The sequence below is a fragment of the Falco punctatus genome, assembly GCF_963210335.1.
Source record: "Falco punctatus genome assembly, chromosome: 2".
Lineage (NCBI taxonomy): Eukaryota > Metazoa > Chordata > Aves > Falconiformes > Falconidae > Falco > Falco punctatus.
Window position 1 is genome coordinate 96,433,257 of NC_137581.1, and position 23,860 is coordinate 96,457,116.

General features: G+C 40.7%; 1 protein-coding gene across 4 annotated transcripts in view; it reads right to left on the minus strand.

Moving 5' to 3' along the window:
* Positions 1 to 3,589: 3,589 nt before the first annotated feature.
* SHROOM2 (shroom family member 2) overlaps positions 3,590 to 23,860 on the minus strand; it is a 131,280-nt gene continuing 111,009 nt past the window's right edge. For 3 of the 4 annotated variants that reach the window (XM_080376909.1, XM_080376908.1, XM_080376910.1), the window contains exons 6-10: positions 21,163 to 21,921; positions 16,932 to 17,483; positions 15,836 to 16,016; positions 10,888 to 11,160; positions 3,590 to 6,438 (exon numbers count right to left, since the gene is read on the minus strand). In XM_080376909.1, the coding sequence (XP_080233035.1) occupies positions 6,172 to 6,438; positions 10,888 to 11,160; positions 15,836 to 16,016; positions 16,932 to 17,483; positions 21,163 to 21,921 (2,032 nt within the window). In that variant the 3' untranslated portion in view covers positions 3,590 to 6,171. Of the gene's footprint in view, positions 6,439 to 10,887; positions 11,161 to 15,835; positions 16,017 to 16,931; positions 17,484 to 21,162; positions 21,922 to 22,718; positions 22,797 to 23,860 lie in introns of all 4 variants that reach the window. The other variant, XM_080376911.1, reaches the window with a different exon arrangement.

Consider the following 23,860-nt stretch of genomic DNA (forward strand, 5'->3'; position numbering starts at 1 on the left):
TCAGTATGTGCAGTCATTTGACAAACAGACCTGCAATTAATGCTGCGCACCACAACACCTGGGCTTTTAGCTGAGTCAGGGACCCAAGGCATGGGTCAATCCCACTTTTGATTTCAAGGCGTAAAATAGCTTTGTCTTCCTAGAGAATGAGAAGGAGGTGGGGAGGGGAGAGGTATCTGCATTGAACCAAGCTCTTTCAAGTAACCTGATGTCAGCTTGCCTACAGAGGGAATCGCGGCCAATTAGGCTCCTAATTTAGGCCACCAGCTACATACCGGAATGGTAATCCAGATCCAGCACCCCATACATGCTGAAGAGGGAGAGCTGGACTTCAGTACTGGTACTGGGATCAGTGTCTGCACCCAGACACCTCAGACTAGAAGAACCACAGAGGAAAGGTGCATCTGCAGTTGTACCCTCAACAGCTTCTGGCACTTGGGCTGCCATTAGGCAGCACTTCTGGCTTGGATTCAGAGCCTGACGTTATAACCTGCATCTGGAGGGTATGTAGGGCGCTGGGGAAGACTGCGGTCACCCTTCTCCCTGGACTATTTCTGATTCACTGATTGCCTACCATGAACTACATAAGTAGTCCTAGGAACAGAAACTGAAGATCCTCCAACTGCCTGTTGATACCCACATGCCACGGCTGAACATTTAGGCCTGCTTTGCTTCTGGCTTTCTACCACGCTTTCCTGGCAGCGCATGATGATGCAGCTTAAGTAGGAACCGGATATTGCTCTGCCCTCAACCAAAAGCCTGGTGGTAAAGCAAGTTCTTCACAGGTGGCAGTTACAGAAGCAAAACCCCAGAGAACAAGCCAGGGCAGTCACTCGGTAGGTGTGCGGTGCTCTGCTGTGCAAGATGGAAAACACCCATATCTCCCAGGCTGGGCAACTTAGCATCTCAGCACGCCTCGCTGGCTGGGCTGGTTAGAGACTTTAGGATGACTAGAGAGAAAAGGATGACTTCTTCCTCAGTGCTGAGGTGCTTGTTAGTGCCAGAAAGCTGTGCCAGTGTCTCCTGAGCCAAGGAATGGGCATTACCGAGTGCATTTAACAGCATGACAGTCGTCTCCTCACATGGCGAGTCCCGAGATTCTCAAATTCTGAGTCCTCCCCCATAAGCTTAAATTTCAAAGATGCTTTAAGATTTTTTTTTTTTTACACTACAGTAATTAAAAAAGCCTGCCTTAGCATATGGAGACAGTATGGCCTTGCCGTACCATGTACGGAGAAAGAGAAAAGCAGGAAATTCACAGCCCTGATGCACTTTACTGCTAGTTTAGTTTTTCTTCCCTCAGGGCACTGATCCTTCCAGGTTTTCTTAGTTTTCACTTCCTTGAGATCTGTATCACCCCATTATTAATAAAAAGAATTTGACTGCTCCACCCCTTTCAGGTAAGTGTTGGCCACTTCGATCGTAACAGCTTGATTTCCCTTTTTATCTTTGAAGGGATCATACCTGCGTGCGAAATCCGCTGAAGCTGTAGCTCTTGGGAGTGGCTATGAATGCTACTCACAAGACTCATGCTTTTCTATTTAGAAACTGAGACAAATAATCTTATTTTCTATTGCTTACTATTTGTGTGCAATTGCTCATTGTATTTGTATTTCTTTGAGGCTGTCAGAAAAGACACAAGCCTAATTTATCAGAAGAGCAGAGCTGGGAAACGAAACAGATGTTGAAACCAAATGCTTGAAACAGTCTTCATCAGGAGGATTTTGTTAATTCCTCTCAGGCTTTTGGACTTTACAGCTCTATCAAAACGATATTTTGGTGAAATTCTTGTAACTCTGCATCCATTACCCGGTTTACAGAACGCGCTCTCCCGGAGGAAGCTAGCAAGTGATGCTATCACAAGGAACAGCAGCAAACTAACAACTCTTGGTAAAGCACGTCAGAGCACAGCTTTTTCAGAGCTAATACTGCCACCCCTTACAGAAGTTGCTTGGAATGAGTAAGTCTACTTAACATAGTTGCAACTTAGTATGTGCTTGAGAAGAACCTTTCTTTCACTAACTCCATTAAAATATGTGAACATACATCTCAAATGTTGAGTATTGTCACTTGTGACTTGCAGCATGCAGGCTTCATTTAGATACCATTTTGCTGGAGATTTATGTTACTGAAAATAAGTGTAAGTATTTATCTGTATTTTTCAACACCTTGTACATCTTCAGCTCCACTATCACAAATCCATTTGCTTTAATGAAAATCTCTCCTGTGTTGCAACAGGCAATCATGAATAGCAAAACAAAGTATTTCAATAAATCTGGATATGTGGTGGGAATCTGGCTGTTCTCCAGTGATACTGTTGTGTTTAAGGTTAACAACTCACACCTAGCAAGCAGGAGATGCACAAATTCCTCATCTTGCTTCATCCCAGAAAAGGCAGCAGAAAGCACGAGTAGTCCAGGTATTGTCAGTATCCCAGCCATGGCAGCAGCCAGCACCTGGCAAGGTTTTCAAAAGAAGGAGCAAGCAACAGGTAGTGACAGTTAGTGGGTAAGTTTCTTGTTAACCTTACCAGTTAGCAGTTCATTGCATCCAGCAGAATGAGAGGAAGTGAGAATTCGGTTTATAGCAACAGACTCCGCCAATACTGACACGTTTGGCAGTAGCGGAAGGCACAGGCTAGTCACTAGGCCATCTCCTCCTGCCAAATTTAGGAGACTGTCTCCAAGACAGATATCAAAGAACATAAAAATGAAGCCATTGTGAGGATTTTTAACAAAGCAGAAAACAAAAAAACCCAAAACCATTTTACTTGTTCTCAGGAAAAACTCCACTGCTTTGACCAAAACATAGCTCAGCCTAAGATAAACAACAGCCTATCTGCCCACGTGGTTACAACCAAGAAGAAGGTCCTAATCGTAGCCCTTATCCTGTGGTCTGAAGTAGCTTGCCACCTTTTCTCAGATAGCTTCTACGATAAAGACCTTCACAGACAAGTAATTTCCAGGATGATTTATCAAGCTATAAAACATTACCTGTGGTCACCTCTACTACCAATTTGTGCACACTTGACAGTGTTTCCCAATAAGGCAGAAGATTCTGCAGTTCATCTGAGAACCCCCACTAAACTGAAACGAAACAGTTTCTGTGGAAATCTGTTAAGAAATTGAAAGCTCACGGTGATCTGTTCTTGCAAAAAGTCGAGAGCCACTAACTTTAGACACTTCCATATGAAGTATCATTCTAAATATGGGATGAAGCCAAAACAGTATTCTTGCCCAAGCAGACAAATCTCCTTCCCTTGCAGACAGTCCGTAAGTAGTGAGAGACTGATTTATTTTATCCACCTCGTAACACATCTTCCCTTCTGCCCTCTCATACCCACACATTTAAAATAATAAACAGACATAAACACACTTCTGGTACTTCCTTGCACTGGGAACTTGAGAATGATCCATTGGCCAACATGTTAAATAACCTGTCAAAAGACGGCAAGCTACTTCAGACCTGAAGGTGACCAGCCTGGCCTTTAAAAAGCTATAGGCACTGTTGGTGGTCACCACAAGATGGCTAGCACTGTACAGACAAACAGTAGGCTTTGACAGTTAAAATTGCACAAAAAAACTAACTCTACATTGAAATATACAGTTTATTTTCTCAAAGTCAAGCAATACCATTTATCAGTAGGTAAGTGTAAGTGTCAGGCAGGAAAACTGTACATTTTCACTCGGGGCTGCAGGATCCAAACAGTTGGAGAAACACTGTGGAAATCTTTCACTATACAAAGAGATCTAGAATTGAGAACAACACAGGGTGAAGAAACAGCCATCCCCGGGATGTCAAAGGCATAACATTAGCACCATATTTTTTTCAAAAAGCAACAGTATAGCTATTTACAGATTTACATATAACATTGGGAGGCAACCATCTTCAGGTTCCCAGGGTGAGAGATTTCAAGTTTTAAAAAAGGAAAGGAGAGAATGGTGTCTACACAACTGTTCTGTGAAAAGGATAATATATATAGCTTTCACAATATTGCTACCTTTATCAGAAAGATCTAAATCAAAGTACTGTATACAAACACATTGTAATTATATTATTATTCACATTTCACATACACATTTCAGAGTAACCACAATATTTAAAAATTTTAAAATGCCACAGATAAAACAATGCACACTCTTCTCCAAGCTAAAAGACAAGCAAAATTTATTTGGGAATTGTTTAGTTTTGGATTTGTTATGGTTAAGGAGTAAGTTTAAGGACAAAGAGATCACTCGTCCTAGGAACATAGCAGCATATAACTGTGAGATGCCTGAAGACTACAATTCTGATCTAGGAGGAAGAAACTAAGGTCAGCTGTAGGTCTTGTGAAATGATAGCTCCATTTGACCTCAACTGATATACATCAACATAATTCCATTAAAGATTTGGTCCAGGTATACAAAGTAGTGCACTGTAAGGGGGGCAACAGTCCTTTTTAATGTTTGCACCTGTCCGTAAAGGAAACTGGTTCCAGAAGATTCTTGCTCCCCGGTTCCCCAGCTCACAAGGAATTTGCTAATCAGCACCTCTCTGGTTCTCTCCCCACTGAAGAGAGGATTCAGGTAAGAAGGACAGAACACCTACTGTGAATGCAGCCGCTGCAGGAACAGTGGGAAGAATTTTCTCTCTCTTTCCAACACTTAACTACATGTATTTTCAACCTGCTTAGCTACAGACTGGCATTCACATCAGCCTTGAAAATGGCTTCTTGTTGGGCAACCTGTTTGCCTATGGAGAGATAAATGTCTTCCTTAGTACAACGTAAATGGCATATACAAAGTCATACAAGACTTTCCTTTGCCTGCAAAACTTTATCTTAGGATAGAACTTGACATTTAGATACTACAGAATTTCTGTAGGTATTTGAGCAAGTTAGTGTAACCTACCGCTGTGCTAAACCAGGAGTTAGGACTGTTTTTTAGAGCTATGGGAAATCATCTGGTATAAGTCAATGGCAGTATTAAGAGAACACAACCAGTAATCTGATACTGTGAACTAGCATCTTCTCATTCATCATTTTGCAATGGAACAACGAAGCAAACAACCCCCACTTACGTTCACAGTTACCAAGCAGAGTTGCTCCGAGTAATGCACAGTATTTACATGGCAGAATTGTTTATATTGCATTTGGTAGTCTGAGGAAGTGGAAAGAATGTACAGCATTATGTAGGTCAACTTCAATATAACTTATCTGTCTCTATAAAACCATCACAATGTTGAGCATTCAGAAGAAAAGTAGTACTGTCCTTAGCCTACATTTATTTTCACAAAGTGTAGCAGGTTTGGGGGAAGAAGAATAAAAAACATGCACAAAAAGCACAAGAAAGAGCAAATGAGCCTTCTAAATAATTTAGATAGGTGAGAAATGTTTTGAACAAAATCAGCACAGTTCTTCCAGCCTGTTTCTTAAATCAACTTGATGAAGAAAAACACTTGCATTGCAGTAAGAGGATGTACAAATATGTCTTGCAAAATAATTTTTAAAAAATCTTCAGCAAGTAGCCATTATGTGGTTTGCAAGCTGGTTTAAGAAGTGTTTAACTGAGATTGATTTTAAAGTTAATTTCTGCAAGGCGAAAGTGCCATCCTATATACAGTATTACAAAGAAAGTGTCTGATGCCACAGGATCAGAGTGACACTACATTTCAGCAATCTGAATATATTAGCTACAAGATGCACAAGATTCCCCTATTTAATGTGTCTTTAAAAAAAATAAAAAGCCACTAAATTTAGAGTTTCTAAATTTGTGTGCATTCATAAATTGCTGTTGGGTTTCCCAGCAGTCTGTACAGCATCTGAACATAAAGAAAGTATACATACAACCTATTCTAAAAAACATTACTGTTTGCATGCACAACAGCCACAAACTTTCAACTTACTGAGCAGAAATGTTAAAAGTCTATCCTTTTCTGTGGAGCTTTCTGTAAATTAAGCAATGAGAAACAGCTGTAGAGTCCAGCAATAAAAATGTGTTCTAAAAAATTAAATACATCATCCCAAAAAACTGAAAGAGAGCATTATTGCTGTTGTGAGAGCTATTTTTCTCTTGTGCACTTGTTTCTCTACCGTCCACTCAGACAAGCCAAGATACTAATTTGTATACTTGGAAACTCCCTCATCCCTTCCTTCTTTCCCATTTTTCACATCCTTGGTCAAACTCAGTCCTCTTATTTGAGCCGTTCAGGTTGGAGGCTATCAGTCAGACACTTCAGCTGCTCTTCCCCCAGCTTGATCTTGTCCTCCAGCTCGCGCTGCTCAATGATGAGGGCCGACTTCATTTTTACAAAGTGCTCGTAGTCTGCTAAGTTCTCCTCACTTAAGTAGTTTGCCAAAATGTCAAAAACAATGCGCTCTCGACGATCCAGGTTCTCCTTCAGTTCCTTTGCATCTTCGTGTTGCTGGGTCAGCAGCTTCTGCTTCTCTACCAATGTCCGCTTAGGAGAAAAGAAAAACAGTTAAAAATGTGCAGTGTTAGCCAGGCTGGGACAACACCTTCAGTGTTTAAGGATCAAATCTGTTCTCTCTGCAAAGATAAAGACTTTCCTAAATATTTAGAGAGGTGGAATAAGACTGCTCCTTAAACTTTATTCTAATAAAATGCATTAACAAACAGGAAAAAAAAAAAGTAGTGAATCCATGAAAGATGCATCATTAATTTCTATTGGCCTCAACAGCAAGAAATTCAAAGACTACTTTACTATTTAATAGTTAAAAATAGTTATATAAAATACAGTTGCCTTTGAGAAACATCCAGTTTCTCCAAATTAAGACTTCACTCAGAAACAGCTTATATCTTCAATGCACAGCATCAAACTTGCACACTGAAATAGCTATGGCTAGAGAACCCAGAAACAGACTAATTAATGGAGCAATTTATTCTTACACAGATCCTGACACTGTGGCATTTCACACTTCTGCTGCAATCCACATGGCTTCTCCATGAGATGTGAAGTTGTCTTAAAACATGAGTAAAAGCTGGGGCAAGACAACAGGAGGGAACAAAAAGTAAAAAACCAACAACTTCATCTTCTGTGAAGGCTGTAAAATTTCTGCTTTGTGCCCTTCACAAGAAACAAAATAAGAAAAAGGGAGGCTGAATGGAGAAACACAAAGAAAGAGGACAGGAGCTATATCCTATTCATGTATATATGAGTAAGAAGGGTGAGGTTCATCTCACCCAAGCTCAGCAGTCTACACAGTAGACAGCCACACCTGAAATCAGTCAGCTACACTCCTTTAGCAGCATATGGAAAGAAACAGGAGCATTATTAATCTGATCAATTTCAAATGTCTGCCTAGAAATGATTGCCTTTTTCCAGCGACTGAGTATGGCTGGCCTACTCATGACATCAAGAATTCCTCTACAGACTTCTGAACTTTATTAAAAAGTGCCCTAAGAGGTACCATTCCGTAACTTTTAGCTTTGCTTCAGAGATGAAGTTTGAGAAGCTGTGTCTTCAAATAAACCACAGTCTGTTCAAATAAATGTGTCCATTTTTTTCATTTGGACTTTGTGTTAGAGCACATATGCTATAATAAACCTAAAGGATTTAAAAGTAAGTATTTTTGTAGACTACAAAGTCAAGTCTTTTCAAGATGGAAGTAAGAAACAAAGAGACCAGCAAGCTTTAACAGACCGATCTGCCAGAGTCACTCACTCACCCTGTGCTGCCTCTTCTAGAGACAGCACAAAGCTCAGAGGGTGAAACACCTTCAGGCTTGTGCTCTCAATGTACTTAAAATACACAGCCTAGATTAACTCAGGATTCAAGACAGCTATGGAAGACAAGTCACAGCAATCCCACATTATTGGAAGAAACACAGTTTCATCTTCCTTTGAGCTTACGCCAAGGAAAAAACCCCACTGCAAGTTGCAAGCAGAACTATCTGCTGCAAAGAGATGGAAGTACCCTAGCAGACAAGCCCAAACTCCGGAGTGTGGCTAGATTGCTCCCCAGGGCAGCATTTCAGCTTGTGTGTACAATGAGCAGCAGCGGAAGAATTGGACAGAATTAGATGAACACAAGAGGGCATATATCAACCAGATGGCAGCTCGGTTGTAGAGTTACCCACATAACCTAGGGATGAAATAGCTCTGTTCTTCTGTTTGCGATCATTGTCAACAGACGCAAGAACAATCAAATGTTTAGTCCTTCATAACAATTCCTGACATTTAGGTTGTATGGTTTCTTCTTACCAAGCCTACGGTATGACTTTAACATGATCGTGAGTAACCTAACAGTTTAAGGAAAGTAAACACTGCTTCCGTTACGAACTTTACCTGACACCTTAGTACCTCTGCCCCTGGTGGAGGTTTAAGGAATACCCAAGAGAAGTGGGATGCAGAATAACTCTTGAATTTGCTTTTACTTCTGCCAAAGACAACTGACACCTGAAAGCCTGTTTTGAAGGGTAAAGTGAAACACACTGTAGCAGGATCAAGACACCATTCTTGAGGAGGTTCTCTGAGCAACGGGTAAATGGCTCACCACGCCTACAGACATAAATGATGTCAGATGTCTTCTCTGACTGTCTTCAACCAACCAAAGCCATGCAGGGTGCAGAAGGTTTTTCTGCGGTTAGCATTGCTCTGAAGCTCTAGCCAAACAGAGCCCACCTGAAGCTCCTCTGGCAGAACCATCTTTGACTTTCTATTATGAGTTTTTCTCAAGAATTATTCACTACTTTGAACCACAGCCATATGAAGAGGAACTCCTTCCATGTATTTGACTTTTCAGCATCCAGTTCCTAAACTACTATCCCTAGTACTTGTCCCTAGTCTTGCAATAACAGATCTTGTGGGTCTAGGCACTGATCACATCTGTTCACTTGGTTCAGTGCTTTGTGGTTCTCAACACACTGGCTTTGATTGTAATTAATGAGAAGACACTGGTCTCACTGTGTGGAAGGAAGGGGGCTGGTACCTGTCTCAGATGAAGCCCCTTTCAGAAGCTAAAGCTGAAATATCTGATACTGTTTCTTGCAGCAGAAGAGACCTATGACAGAGCATCTAATAGTCAGAATATTAATTCCGCAGTAATTCTTTGCCTGCTGACAGACTATTTAGAGAGTTTGCTGAGCTGTTGGTGGTACCTAGGAAGTGGAAAACTATCAGAGTAATGTTTATTGGATGGTATCAGATAAAAATTAAAAAATTTAAAAAAATCAATACTCACTAGGGATATGATTCCCAGTGATGGAAGTAACCTCCCCTGTTTTGTTTATAAGATAGATTACTAGTACACCAAATATCATCATATAACCTAAGAAATAACCAAGGAAAACCCAAAAAAGACACGTGCCAGTCTAAATAAAAAAAACTGCACATGCAACCCTACATGCATTGTATTTACAGTTGAAGTACCTGGAGACTTGATCCATCTGAGGAGCATCTCTGACCAACACTTTTAGGTTTATTTCTGATGTTACTATGGCAAGACTTTGGTGTCAATGAGAGGATGAATGGGGATTAAAATATGTTAGGGAATTCTGCCAGTCTAAATTTGACAGCAGAGCACACAGACAATTTCTGACTGCCCTTTCTACATCACCTACTCACCTTTTTCCTTTTTCACACCTAGCTAATAAGCTATTTTTATCATAGCTCCCAAACTGTGTTTCCTATATGCTCATATCATCTGGTAGCTCTTTTCCCCAGTTCACACTCCCATCTTTAAGCTCACCAGGCAACTGCAACCACATTCAGAAAAAAGTCAAAAGAAGGATTAAATTTCTTCAAGTTTCAAAGCTTTGATCTGCCCTCTAATAAGCTGTCAAATACCCTCCCTTTGACTCAGTCAGAAAGGGGTCAGGACAGTCATTAAACAAGTATGTTTGGCAGCAGCTAGGGCCAAACAGCAACACACAGCTTCAGACTAGTCCCAGCACTTACTGGTTCTTATTGGTGAAACAACAGAGCATGCTCACATGAATCCATTGCTCATAGAAAAAAATCTGTTACATCATTTAGGTGGACTGCTGGCATTTCAGTCCATAGCCACAAGTCAAAAATCCCATTTCACATTCATTTACCTGCAGAAGCTAAACCCACTTGACACATACCTACCTCCCACCCTCTTTCATTATTTATTTGTTTTAGCCTTTAAGTTTTGCAGATGTCTACATCTTTCCTTTGGTGCTTATCTGTATTGCTACTATCTCCTTCCCATCTAAGGCCCGATGGGATTTGGAGCTAAACAAAGTGCTGCCAGCAGAGCTGGGATCCAATAGGTAAGAGCACCTTCAATGCTCCTGAAATTTTCACATCTGCTGGGATTCCTCCACATCACTACTGGGATATTCTGCTTAGGTAAAACATGTTTCTTCCATTGAAAAATTCTTCCCTCCTCCCTCCCCCCCCCCCCCCCCTTTTTTTTTTTTAAGACTTGTCCGTCTGTCATTTCTTGCTCTTGTTCTTGTTAGGTATTGTGGAGCAAGCTGCAGTAGATGAGAAATATTTTCTTTGTAACAAGCCTATATTTTTATCAAGATCCTTTGTTGAGTATAAAGAAGTCTGTAACCTTTCTATGTTACAGCACAAAGTGATACTCCTTTACCCATCCTGAATTGTTAGAATATTTTTGTTCGTCTCCTTTATTAATAGATCCCCTCCTTCTTTAAACTTCCTCTAAGAAGTGTGTTTTCTAGTATGCTGCACCCCAAAACACCACTTTTACTCAGCCAAGCCACTTGCAGGTTTAGTATTCCAAGAAAAAGCAAAGCAAAGCGAAAAGTTTAAAGAATATAAAGAAAATGGCCTTAAGAGATTTACCCATTCACCATGCTTCATCTTGAGCTCTGTGATTTAGATAAACAGACCCAAGCCAACCCCCCCCCCCACCAGGGTCACTAAATGCACCGATACTATTACTGGCCCTTCTCACCCGTTCTTCCGGAGAGGTATTTTCATCCAGGTTATTAAGAGCATTTTCCACCCGGGCCAGACGACCTGACAGTGACAGCAGGAGGTTGACCACTTTGTCAAGGTCACCAATAAACATCTTGAATTTGTCGAACTCATTGGGTTTGCAGACTTCTTTCACGATGGCCTCTACCTCCTCCCCCAGTATATTGTTTGCTTGGATGTCTTCCAGAAGTGTCTCCCGTGCTTCCCTCAGCACCTGCAGCTTCCTACTAATGCTGTCAATAAGTTCTTGCTGTGGAAAATAAAGGGGATGAGAACTTATTAGCAGTACTGCATTTTTCCCCACTTCTGAAAGTCATGTCAGAAACCTGGCATTTTAATACGCTGAAACTCCTGTGTGGCTTTGACAATGAGTGCGTTACAATTAAACATGTCTAAGGTCTATACCTCTGGGTTCAAAGGTTCAGGATGTAGGTCTACGATGCTCACCTTGAGACCTGTGTTACATTTACCTTTGTGGTAAAAGATGAAGGACTTCCACCCACCCAGCAAGCATTCCTGCTTCTTTGAACGGCTTCAAAGCCTGCTATGGAACAGCATAAAGTATAGTGCATCCTTTTCTCTCTAAATACCAGGTTCATAGTATCTTTCTGAAGAGCTACACTTAGGAAGATAAAGAGCACCAGGAAAACAATCCTGTATTTTCCATATGACGCAGTTAAAACTAGGGCACTGTCTAGCTTTTTTTTTCCTTTCTGCATAATGTTAGCATCCCTCCAATAGCAGTCCTTCCACTCTCAGAAAATCGCAGCGTTAACAGTGCCTTACAACATTGCTGTAGGGAAATCATAATCCCTGTGGCACAGAAAGGGAGAAAAATCTACTGTATCGTACAAAGCAGTGCTGTGCAAAGTGGCTCTGCCAAAGGACCAAAGAGGCATCTTTGGCTGTCACTGTCCTATGCCAGGTGAATATACCACCTCATCGGTCATTTGTTGTGGTTTCTCTAGTATAATCCCCCATTGCCTGGGAGGCACACAACCTGGGCCTAGAAAAAGCATGTCAGGTGCATCACCAGCAGAGCCAGACAGGGAACACAGATGCCCTCCCTCAGTGACCTGTGTTCCAGCTGTGCTGCCCAGCGACCTCCCTGCATTTGGTCTTGTTTCTTACGTGTACATTAGCCTTCACTTGCGCACAAGGGGTGGTAGTCAGTTCAGCTAGCTGTCTATCCTAACATGAGATGAATCACAGCCCCAAAATGCCTCATGCATTTAAGTGTAGATATTTAGTATTCAGCTAATTTCAGGTAAGAAAAAATCCCAAAGCATTCTCTAAATAAACACCTCAGCGCAATTTCTAAATGAAAATTGCATCCTTTCAAATAGTCATTACTTCACAGTACCACTTCAATTTTTTTTTTTTTTTAATTCCTCATGACATTCTTTAGGAACTCTGCTTTCTAAATGCAAATCTGATTACAAGCCTTCATGATTACTGAGAAACATACTGATGGCAGCTAGCACTCTCAGATGCCACTGAACAGTCATTGCCAATTTATTTTGGGAACAATAACAAAGCAGAACAAAACAAAAAGTCTGCCATCTTAACAGAAAGCAACTACACTGAAAATTTAACAGCCTTTTTGAAAGTAGAAATTCAACACACAGATTATCTGGGCTGGTTTTCTCCTTTTTGATTTAATATGCTCAGGCCAGGTTAATCTGGATTTGGGTTATCTGTTAGTCTGGGTGCCCAAAAGATTAAGGTAGTAAGCAGTTCTACAGATGCTTGCTTTACTGACTGATTAATCTGCAGGATTTGATTTTTTCCCCCTTCTTTCAATGCAAATGCAGTTTGATGTGGATTATGTAGGTCACAGTGCTACGCTCTTATTTCCCTTAGATGACATGCACAGCGCTGCTGTTTTACCATCTGAAACACAAAAGGATACTGTTGTGCTCTGTTACTATCTCGAGTTTTTCACTTCTGCAGCTGTGCTGCAACTTTCTCTAACAAAACAAAAACCCCATACATATGCTCAACGTTTACCAATCTCATCTGACAATCCAGATCAGTGCTCTCAAAGTTTCTTTCTTTTAAAAAAAAGAACCACAACCCCCACCACTTTCCCAGTAGCATCCTGTTTAGATGTGTCTAAGCGGCAGAAGCTAGCCTCTAAAGGGTCGGTTTTGCAGGTGAGGAGGTTGTATCTATTAAGAATCAGATTATGACCACTGATTGCTTCCTACCCAGATGAAGCAGTCTTTGGACACTGCAGCTGAGATCACTACATGCTTGTGCTAACCAGCAGAAAACCTGGTTCAATACCTACTGAGCCAGAGGAGCTCCAATCTACATCTTGAAACTGGCAGATGAATAATTTAAAGCTGTGAATTCTGTACCGGTAAACAACAAATGAATAAAACCTCATCTTTTTTCCAGTAATTCTTGCTGATCTGACTAGCAACACAGAAAGTAGCTCAGCAGAGTCCTGCTCAGGTGGTTCACTGCTTGGCATGCTTTATGTAAATTACTCTGCTCTTAGCTCACCACCCCATTTCACATGAAGTTCAGGCCTAAAAGCAGAAGAAACTTGGCATTCTTCAATTATTTTTACACTCTTCAGGAGTTGCTGAAACTTTCCTAAAGGCAAAGGGGACACCTCCTACTCTGCCAACACATGGATTTTACTTACAACAAAAAACACTCTTGCAGTATCTTTGACATCTGTTCAGTATTTTACAATTGTGGTAAACCTACATTAAACTCAGTACATGAGACACACACATTCCATTCCTGCTAGCTGGGAATACAGAGATTGTCCCAAATAAAAAAAATAAACAATAATCAACAACCCTGTATGAAATTCCTATACTTATTTCAAACATTAACAGAAAAAAAGGAACGACACATTTCTGGTTTGCAAAACAGAGAATGACAAATACTACAATTATTCCACAGTGGACTGCAATTAAGATATCTCATAACAGAACTGACCAGTTTCTAGGAATCAAGGAACAGGTTCTGGGCACATGCCTCCTCTAAAATCACTGAAGTCATAAAGTGTGCTATTAAAGTGTTCAGGTCCTTAATGATCTCTTGTTAAAATTGCCAAATATGTGAAGCTGGGCCAAGTTATATATTCTGGCTGTTTTATGAAGATGCCTTGACCCACTTACCACGAGTTTTATATGTTTTTTGACAAGATCCAAGATGAAAGCCCACTGAACTGAGTGCTTACATCCTACTGCATGCGGAAGAGCAGGGAGAGAAGTAAGCAGCAATGCCATGGCTACAACAATATGTGTATTCAGAGATGGGGGAGCTCTGCTAAAAGCTCTTCGAGAAATACTTCCTATCTCATACGATTAGTGGTGTATACTCGAGCTGGGGGGATGGAGAGAGGAGTATGTAAAGGGTCAACATGATTTTCCTGGTAACAAACACCACACAAATAGAGACACTTCTGCTTATAAGTTTTAGTATTTATTCTGTTGGGCAAACAAGAAAGGTTTAATTTTAACACCTCCCCATATATACACTCCGTAATTAATGAAAAGAAAACTAATTCTAGCAAAAACAATGAACGTGGCAATCATGTGCGGCACCAGATAAAACCAAATAATTCAAAATGCAGTGAAATCCTTAATTTGTCTAAGTAGTACAGCTGTCGGATTCAGCATCTGCTTTGTGAGAGGGTAAGGGCAGCTCTTCTACTGCAACCACACCATGTCTCCAGCAGTGCATGCCGTATTGAACTGTGCAATGCACTGGGGGCAGAGGGAGGGAGGGAAGGCTGAGTGAGATGAAAAAAAAAAAAAGAAAGAAAAAGGAAAAAAGAAGAGTGGTTAACAGAAAATACTACAGCCCCCTCAAATCCAGTGTCATCCACTCCCGCACTGAACCAGACCTGGGAATCTCCTATGGAATCTCTCATTCTTAGTGACTAAATACATTCCTAATAATAGACATTTCTTTGGGGCTGGATTATCAAACGCACCCTGACAGCTGATTATTAATCAGAGAGCTAACTTTAACAGAAAAGATTTGCACACCACCGCATTACTGGTTTAGGTAAGTAAGTTAAACTACATCCACTGATCAAACAGACCATTTCCTCCAGCTCATCTGTACTGGGAGCTACGACCGAAATATTTTGTGCCAAATCACTAATGAGATGAGTGTGATGAATTTAACATAGAACGACACTTTCTCAAACCACAGAAATGTCATTGTATCATAATTTTAATACCTTGGGGGTTATGTTGCCTTTAGATCAGAAATAAAACACCAAAGGGTGGGGATGGACAAGAATGGAGAGGACTGTTTCCCTTGTGTTAAGTAACCTCCATTGAATCCACCAAGCTTATTAGCTGTCTCCCATCACTGCTGTTATTAATTTGGGAGGTAGGAGAAATAGTGGGTAAAGTGTTTTTTTGCTCATGAAAACAAATGAAAGAGAAAAAACAGGAAAGAGGGAGAAAAGGAGGGGAAAAAGAGAAAAAAAAGGGTGTGTGTGTATATGTGTTGGCATCTGTGTTCCTTCTCTCTCATGACAAGCCCAAATCCCGAACCTACATTTCCAAAATACGTAGCAACTAAACTCACCACCAGTTACAGTGGGATACAAAAGCGCTACTGCTTCTTTGTATGTAGCAAGTGAGAAATACACTAGAAACTCAAATGGAAAACAGTATTTGAAAATAACCTCCACAAAACATCACCCCTTGGGACCTTACAAAACATATTGCAACAAGCACCTAATATGAAATTCCTACATTTACAGTTGGACAATTAAGACCCCCCCACCCCCTAAAAAAACCACCAGCCCCAGGTTGATTTTCCAAGTGATCCTGTACATCTATAAGGCCTTTTACTTAGGGGTATTTTACCTAGCAAATTCATAATTAATGAAATGCACACAACTGAGAGCCTCCCATCACACTTCTAGAAATGTCTTTTACCTTCTTTTCTGACAAGTCATGATCCAGCTCATCTTCAGAATCATCCTCGCTCTGTTGCTGTTGCTGTTGCTCCTGCATGTCCTTCATTTTAATCAGCAGCTCTGCCTTTGGTGCAGATGTGCTGTAGTAAGTAGAATTGGTTGTCAGGGAGATGGCAGATGGCGCACTCTGCTCCTCTTTCCTGGTAAAAAGTCAAAACTTTCATTAACTGACTTGACACCCTGATCACTGAAAAGAAAGGACAATCTTTTAGAGCCATCAATTCACCAAGCAAGCAGAGGGTTCAACAGAAAGCCACTACCCATGTAAACAGTATAAATAAATACTGGTTGGGAAGAAAATGTGTATGAACTCAGCACATGCCCACCAAAAGCTAAAACTGCAGTAGTGCAGAAGACCTTTCACCATTACAATGAGTGAAATGGATCTAAGATCTCTTAGCTGGAAACAAAATGTAAAGCTGCATTTTACTGAGTTGTACAAAGACCTTGGTGTCAGAGAGAGTATCCTTTCAGATCGTCACATGTGGGATACTACAATGTCAGTATTCATCTTTTCGATTGTGGAATTACACATGAACTTCTCAAGAAGGCTAGAACTTAATTTGATAATTCATATCAAGAAAACAAAAGACCCACAGAACACCAACATGGATGGAATTTAACAGAACTGAATTTTTTTCTTACTTTGTTCTCATTCATTTCCAGGAAATGCCTCATGCCCACTTCAAGTTGTCTTTGTAAACTCTTACCACATAAAAAAAAGGCTAAAATATCGTTCCTTCTCTATCCAGTTCCTAAACCAGATGATCCTGGTAAAATATCTAATCACTATGAAATAGGAGAAGTTAATTACTCCCTAAGTCCTCACACAAAGAGTTTTCAGCCAGGTCTTGGGAAACTTTTCATATTGTACAACACTGTTTTTTTTTCTGTCATTAATGGTATTGTTAGCAATATTATCCTTAACTGCTATCCTAAGAAAAGTCCCAAACTTCACGAGTAGGAAGAGCCTCACCTTCAGCCCCCTAGGAAAACTGACACACTTTGGATAGCAGCTTACAAGGAACCCCTGGCCTACAGAAAGTAATACTCACTTCTCCTCCGAAATTTTTGGAGAAGGAACTTTCGGCAGCAGCTTCCTGCGCTGCTGAGCTTCTTCTAGGAGGTGTTCATCTTTAGGGAATATACCAACCATCAGATCCATTGCTGTTTTTATTTTCACATTAGGATCTAGTATGTCTGCTAGAGATTTATCTCTTCCCACAATCTCTCTGGCTAGCTCTTCTGACTTCCAGTCTTCAAAGGTCTTCTCTTTGGCCTTTACATAGCTGACTGCTGGCGTGGCAGTACTGCTGTCCTTCAAGTTGCTCCCAGGTTCTTCAGCTGGTTGAGGGTCAGCTGGTTTGGTTCTGGCTTCTGGCTCTGGCTCTACACCTTGCCTGGTGTAAGCACAGAATCGTGAATAGGATTGCTCAGAAGTGCTGAGTGTTTTAATTTGGTCCTTTTCCAAACCACTGGGTAAAGCAGGAGGCTCCATAGTGCTGACAAGGCTTTGCCGACTCTCCTTCTCTGCACTGCTCTCAGAATGAACTATCTTGATGGGAACCATTTTCACTGTAGTATTGTTGTCTATAACCCTTTCAATTCTGGAAAATAAGGAAAAATCATCTTTAGAAATGGAAGAAACTTACATCTCAATTCTTATCTGCAAATCAGAGGGGAAGCCTAAGTAGGAAAAAGGTAGCTAAGAGATTGAGGTCATGGAGCGTTCCTTGCACTGTATCTCAAACTCTAAACCTATGTGTTTTCTTTTCTGCCCACACATTTTAAATATTATCTGTAAGTAATATGAACATCAGCTTCGCACAATATTCACGGTACACCACTTCTGTTTGTTTCCATGAACATGAGGGGTCCACTCTCAGCAGCCAGGCCTCAGATGTGAGACAGTGCTGCCAAACCACACTTTACCCCTTTTTTGCTGCACATACAGAGGAAAACACGCCTCAAGCTCAACCTCATTGCCTCACACAGATCCAGCAGGGGCCTCAGCTTTTGGCCTCACAGGCAGCTTAGTTGCCTGGGGAGTTTGTGATGCCCCCACATCAATTCCCAGCTCTTCCAAGGGAAGAGACAACACACCAGATGGAAGCATCCTGCAGTCTAGGCCTTTGCTGAGCTACAAGAATAACAAATAATCACACATGGAAAACCTGGAAATCATTCAAAACTCAATTACATGATTTAAAAAAATAAAATAAAATCTGTATTTGAAAAATTTCACACAAGATATTGAAGTTTAATAGAGCCCACCACAGTGTCCTAGTTTTCTACTTAAAGAACAAAAATCAGCCACCGAAGAGGGCAATACACAATTCTGGATACTCCTTTTAAGGGACACTTATAGCTTACAGCAAAAATTCTGTACTGCATAGCACAAAAGGGCCACCTGGGACAGTCAGTAAAGAAAGCTATTTAAATATGAGGCTAACTTAGATTTTTTTCATTGGACAATAACATGTTAAATAACATTGCTGTAACATCTGTACTGTATGTAAACCATGTAAGAAACTGAAGTCTAGCTTGGTGGTTCTGAGTTTGCAGAAAGTTTAAAATTATCGTCATAATGTGGGTTTGGAAGCTCTACAGCAAGTAAAGGAACATTGCCTACTAGCTAAAATATCTGGTTTCATCTGGCTGGATAACTTGCTGCCTTTGAGACAAGTGACCAAGACATACTACAACTCTTTTCCTCTAAGTGTGGGTGTGTCATTTTCCTTAAAAATAAACCTATACTTCATTGTGCTGTATTTCTGTTAGGAGTAGCAAACTCAGACTTCCTACTTTTCAGAAGTTGCATCTTATATTTTTAAAGGTAAATTCGCTTCTGAATCAATGTGCAACCTCCCAATAGGTATTTACATTCCACAAGTGCTTTGCAGACATGCTTTGGCTTACTGATCCAAATTTTAGGGCAGGTTTTCCAGACCTTTCTGAACCCCCCTCCCTTCCATTCTGTCAGGGTGACTGTCATTTTAAAGAGCTCGCTCAGCCCCAGCTCCCTGCCTAGAGACTTAGGCTCTCCTACGGCCTGCAGCAGAGCTAGGCAGAGGCTGGCTACTGCCCCCAACCCTTTCTTTTGCTTGCTTTTAAATAAAGCCCGCACCTTTTGGCCTCTACCAGACCCTGAAGAGGAACACATTTTTGAATTTGGGGGAAATACAAGATGTGTGCAGGAGTGCGTGTGGGGCAACTGGAAGAGAAGTGAGCTGACTGCAATTCTCTACCTAAAGTGCCCAGCACCTGTTTTGAGACTCCAAGTACATTCCTCTTAGCCTAGTAAAAGATTTTCCACATACTTAAGGCATCAAGCGAACTGATTTCAGTTAGAGCAAAGCCAGTTCAACAACAGGTGCTTCAGAAATTCCGTTTCTGCAATCACTATCTTCCTGATTCTGAAGGTTTTCTATTTGTGGAACTGTGGCATGAAATTTTGATTTGCAGCAACTCTGTTGTGGCCACTACAAAGCTTTACTCCCACCATGAGCAGTCACTCGTTGACCTGAGTGTAGGTTTACTTGAAATCTATTGATGCACATCTACTGGTGCACTCTTTTCATTTTTATCACTGCTAAGTAGTTGTCTTTGGAAATAGCTGGGTTCTGCTCACCACCGATATTTTGCCACACTACACTGTTCTACCTAAAATGCTGCAGGAAACCCTGCACACTCACTCAGTTTATCCTGTTGATAAACAAGACACCTCTCTTAAAGACGAGTGAGCAGCTACATGCTGACACCATCAAACATCAGTGCCCACAGCATGCAAACTGGCATGTTCAAAAGCTCATATGCAAGGAGCCAACAGAAGTAATAAGCCAAATCTAATGAATTGCGTATTTAGATAAAACTGCTTGACTTACTTTACTCATATGAAATAAACACCATATATAAGGTTCAGAGGTATGGTTCGCACATCTCTCCTTTCTTGCCCTATCTATTTTATTGACTAATGCAATTATTAACTGAGGACAATACATTATGCACAAACAAGAGGTTTCTGGGCTTAAGAATTTTAAATGTTAACAGAAGATTTGCAGGACAAGTGTATTATCATTCAGATACGGGCATATAATTAGGCAAACCTCATGCGAATTTCAACATTAAAACTTAGTAAAAAGGAAGGACAAATACAATTAGCTTTCTATGCATCCTTAGTATCTATTAATAAAGCAATATATTAAGGAAGTCATTACTGTCATCTACCTCTGCACATCGATGCTAGGGTTCACATGACATGTTACACTTCTTACAGTAAACTGTATTATTACTTCATGCTGAAAACACTGCAGGATGAAATCTCATTTTTTTCCTCAGGTTACAAGAGGAAAAACATCCAAGACAAGTTTAGAAAAAAGGTGATTAATGTTTTCCATGTCATAAGGCACACTGAAAAGCAGCATGATTGAGTCTATTCAACTATTTACATTACAGAAGAGAAAAGCTACTTTTTGTAGCTGTAACTGCTCTTGTTCAGAGAAGCAGCCTCTGCTTTCATCCAGCTCAGAGGTTTTGTTTTCATTCTTTAACCATGAATTATAGTGCTGAAGGTTTTATGAAAACTAAGATTCCTGAGCTTCCTGGAAGTTTGTTATCTTATGGGCGAATAACCTTTTAGCAGCATATGACAGACACAGCAATCAATTAATTTCAATAGGTTTGTCTAATTCTGAGTTAATCTAGCCTGGTAAAAGACTGATGTTCTCCTGCTGAATCTTCACCCCATCTCAACACAAACAGTGCTGCGGACCCCTCCGTCAACGATCTGGCGTGCCATGTTTCATCGTAAAAGCAACATGAGGACAGCCATGATTTGGCAGCGTACCTTATTGTGTGCACTTTCAAAACAGAAATTCTCACAAAGGATACAGCTTCCCTTCCCACAACTGCTTTGTCCCTACACCACCCCACATATTCATATCCAGACTTGGGTGGGGGAAATGATGACAGGGTATCTTCTGATTTTGCCCAAACTTCTCGTGGAAAATCCATTTGAATCCATCCCTTTTATTTTCTAACAACTACCAGCTGTAACACCTGAGCAGCGTCACTCAACTAAAGAAACCACAGACAAGCTGAAGGACTTTAGCAGTACCAATTGGAATTTCACACAAGTCTTAGGTCTCTTTAGGACATGCTGTGATGGTTCATGCTTAATGAACCTGAAGGATGTGCTTTTAATAAAGAAAATGAATAGTCAATCATTAATAAGGTCTAACTGGGCAAACAGTGTTAGTAAAATAGTAAAGGAGTTACTTCTAGTACCTGGCTGGGTTCTCATCGTGTACAGACACAGGGGGTTTATCAGTGAGCTTCTGTGGTGCAAACTGAGGAGAAGGGGACCTTGACGTCTCCATGCCAGGTTTTTGAAGATACCGATACTTGGAAGATAATACAGACTCAGACCTAAGGTGCGTTTTTTCTTCTAAGTGCTGACCAACATTCTCCGTGGATGACGCTTGCTGGAGCTGCTGTGGATTAGCACTCTTCAGTTTTCCATTGAAAGTTGCAGGACACTGACAGAGAGAGGAGTGACTAGCAAATACCTCGGCACAGCTGGGGGATGAGGATGGAAAGGGCCAGCTGACTGCTGTCAGCAGAGATTCAGAAGAGGTGCCAAGCGATGCCGCAGAATTATCGGGTCGCCTGTATTTATCTCTTTTAGGTGGTGGTGGCCTCTGAGGAGCAGGTCCACGCTTCTTGTTCAGCAGCGCTGGCTCTACCCTATGGTTTTCCTCTCCTTTCCCTTGGGACAGACAGGAGTGGTTCTTGTTCAGGGTCCGCGGCTCACAGCAGGGGAGGTGACGCAAGCTACGATCCTTACTCTTCTCACTCACGTTTTCCTGAGAGTATCGGTAATCACTAGGCAATGTCCCAGACCTCCCCCGACTCTCAAGAGGCAGAACCGTAGGCTCTCGCACATGCAAAGGTCTGACAGATGCCTTCCACTTGTGGCCTAGATTCTGGTCCAGCTGATCCCTCTTCTCCCATGGGTTTTCCCCCAGGGCCCCTGTGTCAGCTTGCCTAGAGAGAAGAACATATTGTTAGTGTGCTGCCGATTTACTTCCTTCGGCACAAGGCCACTGCACTGATCCAGGAAGCCTGAACACCGAGATCACATCCAACATTTAACACCAACTCCTCCAATCTACGGTAACTGTACGGCACAAACAACATCCTCTCATGTATGGGTACTCAGTGTACCTAATCTAACTGCCAGCGCTGGCGTGTGTGGCACAGCTGAACGTGCAAATGTTGGTAGAAAATACAACTGTCTCGAGAAGAGGAATCCTAATACTAAAATGTAATCCTGTTCTTGCTTCAGAGTCAGTAATGAAGTGCAGAAAACAAGTTTCTTCTCTATGTGCAAAATTAATACTTCAGTGTCATTTAAAATGTGAATTGAATACCATGAACTTGAATTATGAATGTGGAGGTTGAATTTCTGCATAACTAGTAAAAAAGGAAAGGAACAAACATTTGCCAAAACTGAAATACTGGGAAAGGGAAAATGAGCATTTCCTGAAGAAAGGAGAGAAAAGGAAATTTAGAAAGGATAGTATTTTCTAGTCAGGCTTATTTTAAGCTTGAACTTCTTTTGTCCTGTCAGCACGAATAACAAACAATGGCCAAAAAGGCCTTATCTTAAGACAGAAATATTTTTGGGTTTATTCCAATTTTAGACTCTCTATTTCTCTATCCGGGAAACAAGACTTTTGCAGTTCCAGGCTTGTGCTTTGCCACAAGACAAGTAGTTCATTTGTGCTCACCAGATAAAGACAAATTGGGAAAGAAACAGAAGGGGGCGGGGGGAAGTGTACCTCTGGAGCCCCGAGAGGAGACAGGTTTGCTTTTTGCTTAAAGGAGGCTGAAGAGACACTGTGAGCTTAGAAAAGAGGCTGCAACAGAGAAGTAAAAGGCTTCAGAAAGCTGCTAATATAATTTATGCTACTGATAGTGCTGGTCTCTCTGTTTTGAAATAGTAACCCTGTACACATGTGCTGCCTAAGCTTTCTTTTGAGGGGACTGTGAAAGAGACATCTTTCCCAGCCTATTTGTAAAATAAGGTTAGCTTGAATTTCCAATGTAAACAGGTAACATTAGAGTACCAGTTTTGAGAATAAGTCTATAGGCAGTTAACATCAGTGTGTATGAAAATGAAAAACTGAGATGAAAGCACATAAAATAAGTGATAGGTTAAAGTCCATTTAAATTCAAGAAGAAATAAAAAAGTGACATACTGCATTATTCTTTTAACTAAATTAAAACATCTTTAAAACATTAAAAAAAATCTTTAAAATGAAGTATTGTGGAAAGACAACTGATAAGATGCAGGTTCTACTTTCACATCTGTACAATCATATTACATTCAAAATTATTGTATTTTTAGTCCTTGAATCTGTGATATTTTAGCACTTTCTAAAGTTCTAAAATTGTAAAAATATATGGACATTGTCATTAAACTGCTGATGTATGAGATTTTAAATAACTGTACTTCACACTGATTTTTACATGTCATTAATAAAGTAGCAATGTACTTCCAAGAGAGATGGCTTTTTCACAATTTAACTTCTGAACAGTTACATACATTCTCTCTCTCATGTGAAGTGTTAAAATTTTAAAATTCAATTCTAATGGGTAAATTTTCAATTTAAGATGAATGAGAAGATGAATTGTTTGAACTCAGATTTCTTCATATTGCTCTTAACACTAAGAGCACTGGGTTCAGACAACTTCCAAGTTGTCTGACAAATTCAGAGCCAATTCTGTTTCACAAAACAGTATTTACTGACTCCCTATTTTAACAATAGATGAAGGACAGTTTTGTAAAGTAAAATCATACAAGACCAGAAAGACCAACACTATTCAGATTTGGTTACATGGCATCTCTAGAGTCTGCTGGTTTTCCCTAGTGAGCTCAACGTAAGCAGAACTGGGCCTGTAAATAGTTCCACTATTTTTA